Genomic DNA, 11,559 nt, shown 5'->3' with positions numbered 1-11,559 from the left:
GACATGCATTATTAGGCTAGGGACCCCAATGTACACAATTCAATAGAATCCATTGAAAGATGGGTTACTTTTTCAAAGAGCAGAAGCTTAATGTTTTGTAATCAAAATCTACCAACTAGTTTTCAGATAGGAGTAAGTCAAACTATACTTTATTGGTTCAACGTCAATATTAAACACACATTTTCGAAAGTGTATCAAAATCAGCTGATCTACAAGCTCACTCGCATTTGACTTGTGATCATGTAGATCAGACATTTTCATCGTGCGATGCATGGAACTAGTGTCACCCTGCAGTTAGATCATGATTGATTAAAATAGCTCTATTGTGATAATAATTAAGTGTTCACATTACAGCAATATGAGAACACAGGGAAAACAGCTAGCTCAATATTCTGATAAACTGAATGTTAGCATTGATAACATATATACCACATGCACCATTAAACCCAGAGAATGATTAAACAACACGAGAATTAGTCATAATATACAAACTTTTTATTACAAAAAAACATTTTCACTCTACATGGAGAAAGTTAAAGCTCCACATTAAAGATGGCTGCAAAAAACTTTATTTCTCATTGAACTACACATTTCCTGGTTTGTAAAAAAGTAAACACCACTAAAAACAACATAAGCAGTGCTTTCAAAGGAGAGAAAAACAAACGGCTTTAAAAAAAAAAAAAAAAAATGTACAAGTCTTACTGCTGTCACCATGTGTCTGAACTTGGACAAAAAAAAATGCTAAGTTGTCTTTTCCCCCTGATAACCCATCTATGCTCAGTCGTCAGCCGAAACCAGACCATCTATAAGCCCCATGTGCGAATCCAAAACAGGTGAGTAGAGTAGTTATGCTCATGTACTGGGCCATGACGTGCGCAGACTTGGAACTTATAGGGGGTAATTTTCAGTGCGCAACACGGCGGCATAAACCGGGGCTCGAACTTGGATGTCGGCTGCTTTGTAGAACCCTGGGTATAATAGATAGACATCTGGCTGTGATATTTAACTCCAAACATCGAGAACTGATAAGGAAAATATTTGGACTTAGTAGCCAGTTACCCAAGGTTCCATCTTTAACATCGAACTATGGTGGTGAACAAATTTTAACCTTAGAACTTTAAACCTGTTTGTTTCAGAACCTACAAATCATTAGAGGTATTAAAGACAAAAAAAAGGGGGGAAAAGTTGCAATTAAGATGCTGGGGGCCCAATATCCTATAAAATGACATACAGGAGACATAGTCCAGAACATGAACCAACTCGTGTCAATATCAAGCATTTTGCATTGCAGGTTTCACATCCTTGTAAAAATAAACGCCAGAACAAGGTCACACCACCCCCCCCCCCCTACAACACCCTGAGGATCTAGTCATCATCCTCATCGTCATCATCGTCTTCCTCCTCATCATCGTCGTCATCGTCATCATCGTCGTCTTCGTCCATGACTGGTGCCGGCTTCTTGCCGGCGGGCCTGCCGGGGCCGCTCTTCTTGCCAGGGCCACTGGCCGCCATGCCAGTCTTTGCACGGTAAGCTGCGATGTCCTGTGCAGGGAGGAGAGAGGAGTGAGTGTAGGTTCAATGGACGTACTCTGCCTTTCACATCAAGAGCCATCATTGAGTCATAAACACCATTTGAGATTTAACTTCTCCGATCCAAAAAATAAGATTTCCAATTGTGTAGAGTTCTTGTAGTAATGTAGATGTTTAATAATGTAACTCCAATGCACATGAACTACATTAGCGTCACCCTAACAGGAAAAAGTAGTGTACATACCTTGTCATACTTCTCCTTGAGCTTGGCTGCCTTGGCCTCATAAGGAGCCTTGTCTTTGGGACCCTGCTTGCCCCAGAGTTTTCCCAGCTCCTTGGCGATGTCACCGATGCCGATACCGGGGTGCTCACCCTTGATCCTAGGACGGTGGTCAGCACAGAACACGAAGAATGCAGATCTGGGGGAAAGAGGAGAGATTGAATATATTATAACAAAGTCTACCATTTTACAGCTGTCCAACAGGTCATCACAAGGCCTTGTAAACTAATTTGGCGACGGATCATACGTTTATCTTAAGTTCAAAATGACCCATATACATTTGTTGCAATAATTATTTGCCGCAATATACAAAGGCCATGAATCTTACAAGCAAATGGCACACATACAATGTAAAACTAAAGGGGAGGTGGCTAATGAGTTTGTGGAGCCACACAAGTCTCAGAAGTTGCTGAATAAAGAAACCATTTCCATTTAATCAGCAGCAAACGTTCAGGCACAAGCCCTCTTGTACTAAAGCCGGCGCACAGCTGACACATTTCAGCCCATAGTGATGTAGTGTTCAAGTATAACCCATTCTGAACGGGCACCCATTTTGGTGTTGGCATCATGTTATGCTTTAGCTATTAAAAAATAGCAGATCTACAAGCTCATATCGCGCCACCGAGTGGCGCGATACGAGCTTGTAGGTCTGCTATTTTTTTTTAAATCGAAGAACGACTGACATTTTTAGAATCTGATCTCAGGTCAGAATGGGTTCATCAGACCAGTGTGTGTCCGGCGGAAACCTCGTATGAATCTGATCTCAGGTCAGAATGGGATAAATAATAATGTGGTTCTTACGGTGGCCTCTTGGGTGCGTTGGGGTCCTTCTTTCTCTTCCCTGCACCTTTGGTACCTTTTGGGGGGATGTATCCCACCATCTCACGGTCATAGCGGACCTTGTCAGTCTTGGCCAAATCCTCAAACTTCACCTTCTCCTTGGCAGACATGGTCTACAAGAGGGAGAATACATTTGGGTTATGAATAAAGAAAATCAACTGAGAAACCAACTTTGGATGTTTACTAAGTGGAAATGCAAACTCATAGTAATTACATGTCAAACCACTGAACCAGTGCTGGACTGATCATAACAAGTGTACAAATAGCTGGTCTACAAGCTAGTATATAAAGTAGGGCAGACATCTGACAATAGCAGAGAATAAATGCATTTAACAGGAATGTGCCTATAAATTGTACAGCACTTGAGAAAGTGAAATTAGTTTCTACCACTGATGTAAAGAAGACTGCTTGTTCAAACTGATGGCCGAAACCATGCATCTCTATGTAAACTAAGCCCCAAAAGTGTTGTTTAAAAGAGCGTTATGGCCAATCTACAAGCCATTTCACCACTTTTCAATACAGGGTTTCCTGTACAACCCAAGAAGCCTTTACACAGCCACAGTAAACAAACACACCTTCCATCGCTCAGAGCATTTCTTGGAGAACTCTGCAAAGTTGACAGATGTCCCTGGGTGCTTCTTTTTGTGTTCTTCACGGCACGTCTGGACGAAGTAAGCATAAGAGGAGGTCTTTCCACGAGGCTTGTTTGGGTCCTTGGCCATGTTTGCAAAATATCTATGAAAGAGAATATAAGTTAGTTTTAAATGGAAGGCAGACATTTTTATATAAAAGGCAAAATGGTAATAAATGACATAAGTTAATACAACTAATGCAGGTTAATGTAAACTGCAAGACAAAATAACCATATAAGCTCAAAAGTTGACTCAAGGGTCTGTATAAAAGTGAACATGGCAAAACTAAATTAATATGTGAACAAAGACAAGAGGCAACAGTCATAAAGTTACATAAAGCAAAAAAAAGGGGGGCGACTGTCTCACTTTAAACCTCCTATCCGAGCATAAACGTCCAATAACCTTCCAAACAACGTTAAAAGTTAAAATGTTTAAATTCATCAAGTCGTGTGGTTGAGGCTTTTCAATCCACAGGCCCCACTCAGGACAACAAAAACAAATAAACTTTAATCGGATTTGTTTGTGCGTCGAAAATAGCCCGAGTTACAACAAGCTCACACCAGATCTGCCATTTTCAACCCGTCGGGACAAAAAGACACTGGCTCCCATTTTGTCTCGTCTCCCGCCTAAACCCCCCCCCCCCCCCCCCCCTCCCCACACACACACACACACACACACACAGCGCCAAAAACCGAGACAAAAAAGCACAACTTTTATAACAAACCAATAATTCACTGCTCATTGTTGGTACCGGCTGCTGAACCAGACTGAGACACCGGGCACTAAACCCATTACCGTTTCTAACACACTCACCCCCGGTGGAGCCTTTGGAGGCCTAGTTCGGTTTGAAAAAGTCCGACACAGGAAGCTAACGTGGCTAATAAATGCTAGCAGAACCAAATGGCGTTTGTTCACACAAGCTGGTTAGCACGAGACAGGGAGAGAGCCTCGGAGCGCAGATCTGCATTAGCACAAGGCCTGCGGACACACGGTGCGCCGCGGCTTGCAGATCTACCGCACGGACGCCTTTAGCTCGCGCTGAAAACCGTCTTTTATATATAAAGACAAAGATTTTACATCATTATTATAAAAGCAACTTTTTAAACCCGAGGCCCTCCTCCTACGAACTAAATCTAAAATCAGGCTTCATTAACTTGACCTGAACTGGTTTAAACTAGAGTCGTATAAACACCCCCTATATAAAAGGTTAAAACTGATTAAAATCATACGACGCCATCAAAAGTAAAACAAGAATATAGAAAACGTGGCCGTTTAACTATTTCAACTACAAATCAAAGCAATAGAATCGTCGAAAGCTGAAGTTTTGCTGCTCGCTAAAACCTTTGGGGGGGGATTTACATGTCAGTTGGACGCTGGTGTCGAGCAAAGCGACTCACCGCAGAGCTCCAAGCCCACAGCGCGTCGCGGGCACGACGCTCTGTGGGCTTGCAGATCTTCCCTTTCCCTCGGCTTGCTGTGTAACGCAAGGCCTCGAGACTCAAATACCGACATTAAGCTCAACAAACACGGGCAAAAACCGACACAAAGCGTGCGTTAGCGTCGTCAAAGCAGATGCGAACAACACAAATCACCATTAGAAGGTTAAACAGACCCAGAAAAGGATATAATAAGCAGAAAGAAGGGGAAGAATCGTGACCAACCTGTCTCCACTGCCTCACGAGGTGTAAATGTCTGAATACTGAACTTCTTCTCCGTGTTTTGTTACCGTCTGCGGCGCAACCCAACTTGAAAGCGCCCCGCCCACCGGCCGCGAGGCGATTGGCGGAGAGGCATTTGGAACGCGGCGATAGGCGGGGGGCGGGACGGGAGGCCGCGTCAGAGTGACCAGCATGTCCGTGTGCGCTCGCTGTGACGCGATTGGCCGAGGGGAAGTTTTAAACGAACGGCGCCAAAAGAGAAGCAAGCCCCTCTTCTTTGTGAGGAATGTAAAACCAGTGTGCGTGTTTTTCACACACACTGGCGGTCACGTGACGGCGCACTGGCACACACGCACACGCACACACACACACACACACACACACACACACACACACACACACACACACACACACACACACACACACACACACACACACACACACACACACACACACACACACAGTAGTAGACCCTGTCAAATTACATGATCCTTATGGAACAAACTACACCATATATAGGCCTATATAATTTTGTAATTATAGTATTATATCAGTGGTTAATTAATATGCATTAGGGCAGGCCATGATCTCCCATTTGATTTTAAAACATTATATATTGATACATTGAACCAAATTAACCCATTATTACACACAGACTACTAAAGGGTCCTTTTGATTCCGCTTACACTCTCAGATGGTGCTTTTGAAACCATGTTGGTCCCCAGACTTACAGACGTTAAGAAAGAGTGTATTCTATTCTATTCTATATATAGTATATAGGCCTATATAGTTTCTGAACTTTTAGCTTTTTGCTATTTTATCATGATTATTAGTTTTGATTTGATTTGATTTGATTTGATTTATTTAGAAAAGCAATCATAATACAACATTATAATCAGCGATTCAAGGATTTCTCAGTGAAGTCCAAAGACTTATTTCCACTGAGGTCCTCTCACACTGAACAGAACAATACTTTAAAATACATCACAAATACATAACAGTACATATACATTACATACACAACAAGTACGTCCCTAACCATCCCTCTAAGTCTAAGATGACCCTTAGGGGAACCTTTTCCAGTAGCCATTGTTTAGTCTTCTGTTTAAGTCCTCAAATTGGATGTCAGTTTAACACTGGTTTCTAGACTCTTCCACTGTGTGGCTCCTATATAAATGAATTAGCCTTTGCCCACTTTTACTTTTAAGGACCAATTATATGAAGATTGATCGATTGATTGATTGAAATATTTATTAACAGTTTGTAGAATTTACAGTACATTTTAAGCACAAACTCAATACAAAGACTGTCAACTGTGAGTGGACGACCCAATTAAGCATTACACTTGTTTACAACAGGGTCCACATTGTTCAATTCATCAAAACATTTAGAGACATACAAATAGACACTTCTATGTAGCTAAAGAACAGAACAGGAATTCAAGATAGGTTGAAAAGTGGTGAAGTGGTCCTCAAGTAAAAGTATCAATGTTGCAATGTAGAAAAATACTCTGTTATTATAAGAAGAAGGACCGTATTCAAAATGCTACAGTACACTACAGTACAAAAGTATCTGCAATTAAAGTATAATAGTATAATTGTTGTGGAGTAAAAGTACAATATTTGCCTCTGTGATGTAGTGGAGTAGAACTAAAGGTATTGGAAATCATAAATACTGAATAATGAATAGCCTATCTCAAAATTGCACGTGACTCGGGTAGATGCACTTATAGTTAACACCACTAGTAAGAAATCGAGCGAATCAGGGAAAAGGCCAACGCTAGCCACCCCCGCATTCGCCCTCTTCTCACATTATTTACCCTTTATTTGCTGTTTTTGCTGTCTGAAGGAAGCCAAACAAAAATAAGTTTTACTCTTATGTACCTGTACAAGATGTAATGTAACAATAAAGTACAACCTTGAACTGGTAACTGGCAAGTTAATCAAAGATACATTTTTTGGTACATCATTGCACTTTGAGGATCTGGTCGTACGTATTTATTGGACACTTATCTTGACTGGATATGTAAGCCTATTGCAGATATCTGTAATTCAATTAAAGTCAAAGTTAACATTTCACATATCCCCAATGACATTCTTCCTATCCACAGAAGTCATATCTCTCTCTCTCTCTCTCTCTCTCTCTCTCTCTCTCTCTCTCTCTCTCTGGGCTTGCCTCCCAGCTTCCAGCCTTGGTACCCACCTGTCCCTGAGCCATAGAGTAAGAAAGAGTTACGACATTGAGGGGGGCAGAAAACAGCCTGGTCACGTGGTTCATGTAACTTGTTTGTCACTGTAAACCCTATAGACCCCAATGCATTTCGTAAACTTCCGGTTCAGGGCCTTTGTCACTAATATAATCTATAATTATGTGCCAATATAAGACTACCTACCGTATGTAGAAGAGCCGCCATTGGACTGAAGCCCCATGAAGTGAACAGAGTTGTCGTAACTCTGTCTGACCTGCCCGTGTTCACCTCATCACTCTCAATTGACACACCTGCCGGCCATCAACTCGTCAACCCTCACAGTATTTAAACCCTGGTCCTCACTCATTGCCAGATCATTGCAAAGCCTTCCTTGGTACTAGTAGGCCTACTGTCTGTAGCATGAGTCATGGCAGTTATTTCTAGATCTAGTTTTGGTCTCAAGATTCTTACCTGGGTATAGTTAGGGTACTATAGTGTCTGTAGCATATTTTGCAACAGTTATTTCCAGTGTTTCTAGATCTAGTGTTTTTCTAGTGCTCCCTATGCTGTTATCTAGTTTTGCTCTCATAGATTCCTGCTTGCAACTTGAACCTTCCTCCTCTGCCTCAGAACCCGGCTCACCTGTTCCACTGCCTGCTTGTTTTGCTTGCCTGCCACCTGCCCTTCACTCCACCACCTCAGCCTCCCATGTTTGTTGTACGCCACCTTCCCCATTCTCCTATTCACTTATTGTGAATACATATACTTGCCCCTGTGTTTGGCTCTGCTTTTGGGTTCACCATTTAGCAAACCGTGACGTACAGATAGGAGTGTGGGTTTGATTAAAAGTGAAAACTTCTTGCAATGGACATAATATAGTTTGCACTTGGAACAGAATCAACAGATCACCCATTTTTCCCTTTTCCAAATTTATGCCTCGAGGTTTTGGCTATCCAGCCTTCATCAGTTTCCACTAGAAGGACTTAATTTCCCATCATTCATTTCTCACATGCACAAATTCCCCTGGTGGGTAGTAGGTACACACACTCACGGTACATAATATGTACATATTATGTTCCTTTAAGTAGAAACTGAGACTTGTCAAACACATGCTGTCCTCTTTAACATGCAACGTCTTAGTTTGTTTTTCAACTTCCATCTGGTTCTGTTTGGCACATGAGTTAAACTTACACTCACTGGTTCTGTTTGGCACATGAGTTAAACTTACACTCACTGGTTCTGTTTGGCACATGAGTTAAACTTACACTCACTCAGACGTTCACATCAAGTCATATGTCAGAAGTTTCAAGTCTATTAGTGATTGCATTATGGTGGATGTTTTTCTGAGCATGTGCTAACCATGTTCTGAGAAGTAAACATGCAAGTAATATGCATTTAAAATATGGCAAAAAGAAGAAAAGGAAAAAAAAGGTAAATGGTGCATTGTGGTTCGTGTCCACCCTGAGATTGGGATGTCGGGTTTCGATCTCTGGAGGAAACCATGCGAGACACCAAACTGCACATCGGGAGCAATTAGGGGTTCAGTGCCTTGCTCAAGGACACTTCGACACTAGCTCTGGGGAAGCCCGGGATCAAACTGGGAACCTTGAACCCCATAGCTACATCATGTCCAGGGCAGGGGTCATATATGTCCGTACACGGCAAAGACTTGTTCTTGTCCGTGGCGTAAAAGCCGAAATATTCAGTGAACCGCAGGAAAAAAGATGAAAAACCCTTTTGTTCTGGATATGTGTATTAAGCACATTAATACTTTTTAACTCTTGACCCGGGTCTCCCAACTAGGGGTCTATTAGGCCCCCTCCTTTTCCCCTGGAAACAAAATCTACTTTGCTGAAAATAGCATATCTACAAGCTCACAGCAAGCTTATTCTGGGGCATTGTTTACATGATTTTTATTTTTATTTTAGCAAACCTACAAGCTTGAGCCTGCAGATCTGCTATTTTCACAGTATAGGGCTTGTGTGTGTCTGTGTGTGTGTGTGTGTGTGTGTGTGTGTGTGTGTGTGTGTGTGTGTGTGTGTGTGTGTGTGTGTGTGTGTGTTTTCCTCCCCCTCTCTCTCATTCTCACTCAAGTCGGGAACCGGTTAGAGCAGCGCAGATCTAGTTACAACAGCTAGCTGAACAGGGAATGGCATGGGTGGGGGTGGTGTGTGTGTGTGTGTGTGTGTGTGTGTGTGTGTGTGTGTGTGTGTGTGTGTGTGTGTGTGTGTGTGTGTGTGTTTGAGGCATGCAGACACAGTGAAGAAGTGCTGTGTGTGGTTATGAAATGCTTAGAGTATGTAGGCTATATAGGTGCAGATTACAGCAAGCAGGTCATGAAATGATTGTATATTTAAATGCCATAATGACATCCCATAATAACCCCTGGTTACTGACGGTGTGCTGTTACCAACAGCCCCTGTGTTGCCATTAAGTCTGCTTATTATAAGCAACTCTGGGCGTGTTTTTCTGTAAGGTTGCATGCAAATGTCGTTGCCATTAAGTCTGCTTATTATAAGCAACTCTGGGCGTGTTTTTCTGTAAGGTTGCATGCAAATGTCGTTGCATGCTTTTTGGGCATAAGCGCAGTTGCTTATTTGGGCTTTCTTCATTTGAGTAATTTTCATCCTTTATCAGTTTAAACAGACTTCTACTTTACAATTTACAATGTTGTATTGACACTTTTACTTGAGTAAAACATTTGAGTACTTTTTCCACCACTGATTCTCAGACGGGGGGGTGGGGGGGGGTGGGTGGGGGGGTTATAGGGTCTTTGACATGGAAATACTGCGAGAAGAACCGCAGGCGTTTAAATGCTGGTGGAACTGTTGCTGTGCTGTTGCATTTGAAAAGCAAAGCACTGCAGCACTCCACCTAAAACAATAGGCAGCTTCTTAAATTAAGTGAGCTGACACCTGTGTGTGTGTGTGTGTGTGTGTGTGTGTGTGTGTGTGTGTGTGTGTGTGTGTGTGTGTTCATGGGCCTATCTGTCTCTATGGGGGGAAGAATGTATGGACCTATCTGTGTCTGTGTCTCTCTGGGGGGGGGGGGGGGGGGGGGAGATAAGAGAGAGAGAGAGAGAGAGAGAGAGACAGAGAGAGAGAGAGAGAGAGAGAGAGAGAGAGAGAGAGAGAGAGAGAGAGAGAGAGAGAGAGAGAGAGAGAGAGAGAGAGAGAGAGAGAGAGACAGAGAGAGAGAGAGAGAGAGAGAGAGAGAGAGAGAGAGAGAGAGAGAGATGTGGCCACAGATCCCCACCTCTGAAAATGTTTTTTTGCCAGGGGGCCCCAAGAAGAAAATAATTGTGTAATAATAGTAAAGAAGAAGACAATTGATCAAAATGATTCAAAACAAACTTTCAAGATTTTTGAATAGCCTGCATCGTATAAAGCAGAATAAGGTGCTTCTAATGATTGTGATGCTGTATTAACACATTTTGCTGCACATGTTGGGGCCATCCTGGAACCTCCCCAAGGGGGAGGTTTGTGGACCCCCTGCCTGGGGGGTCCACCCACAAACCTCACTGGGAGAACCATTGAGATAAGAGACATTGTGGACGAGTGATTTAAATACACTTGAAAACCTGCTGTTATTTGGCTGCTGTTTCAACTACATTTGAACAACTGCTGCTGCTTATGGGTCAAGAGCTGTGATACAACATCTTGCAAAAATGTGTTTCAAAAGCTTTACACCATGTTATCCTTGTCAGGTATAAGTGATACAGTTTATTTGCAGAGCACATTTCACAGAACATTCAGAGTCACAAAGTGCTTCACAACAATGAAGTATAACATTTCTGTTATAAAATAATACAAAATAAAGACAAAAATAAAACAAATCTCCATTTAACCAATCAACTGGTGAAATTGAGGAAAGTAATACAGGATATGTCACAACACAAAAGCTGTAATCATAAAGAGCGGTGTAATTAAAGGCCTGCTTGGTGAGTCTTAAAACTATATTTTAAAGATGTCCAAGGCTGACTGATATATTAACCAATAACCTTAGGCAGTTTCCCTTGTAGATCATGCGCCTCTTTATGTGCCAATATGATTAAGACCTTTCACAATAAACACACAGACAAAAACTATCGCATAAAATCTTTAATAATAACCTGTAACATAACCGTAAACTCTAAATTAGGCTCAATGAGCACATGGAGTCACATTAAAAGAGCTGACATTATGTCACCCGTGGCACGCCACGTCTGTGAACTTAGCCACAACCACAAAGTTGCAGACTTCAAATGTCTAGGCATTGAGAAGGTATGGGTCGACAGCAGAGGTGGTAACCATGAAAGACTACTCTTACAAAGGGAATGTTTTTGGATACACGGTTTAAAAACTATTTTTTCCCTGGGCATGAATGTGGAATGTAACCGTCTCCTCTCAGAGCGGTAAAATAGGAGTATGAATCGGCCCTATGCCATAACGA

At 42.1% G+C, this 11,559-nt stretch overlaps 1 protein-coding gene across 1 annotated transcript; it reads right to left on the bottom strand.

Moving 5' to 3' along the window:
• Positions 1-477: 477 nt before the first annotated feature.
• hmgb2a (high mobility group box 2a) lies at positions 478-4,965 on the bottom strand. Its single transcript, XM_083765257.1, has 5 exons — positions 4,944-4,965; positions 3,226-3,385; positions 2,612-2,763; positions 1,775-1,949; positions 478-1,542 (listed from the first exon to the last, which is right to left on the bottom strand). The coding sequence occupies exons 2-5, from the start codon at positions 3,370-3,372 to the stop codon at positions 1,366-1,368; spliced, it is 651 nt and encodes a 216-aa protein (XP_083621383.1). The 5' UTR covers positions 3,373-3,385; positions 4,944-4,965; the 3' UTR covers positions 478-1,365.
• Positions 4,966-11,559: the final 6,594 nt, after the last annotated feature.

Source organism: Protomyctophum parallelum, assembly GCF_964188405.1.
Source record: "Protomyctophum parallelum genome assembly, chromosome: 5".
Classification (NCBI taxonomy): Eukaryota; Metazoa; Chordata; class Actinopteri; order Myctophiformes; family Myctophidae; genus Protomyctophum; species Protomyctophum parallelum.
Note: the sequence above shows the minus strand (reverse complement) of the source record. Positions and strands in the feature narration are given on the sequence as shown.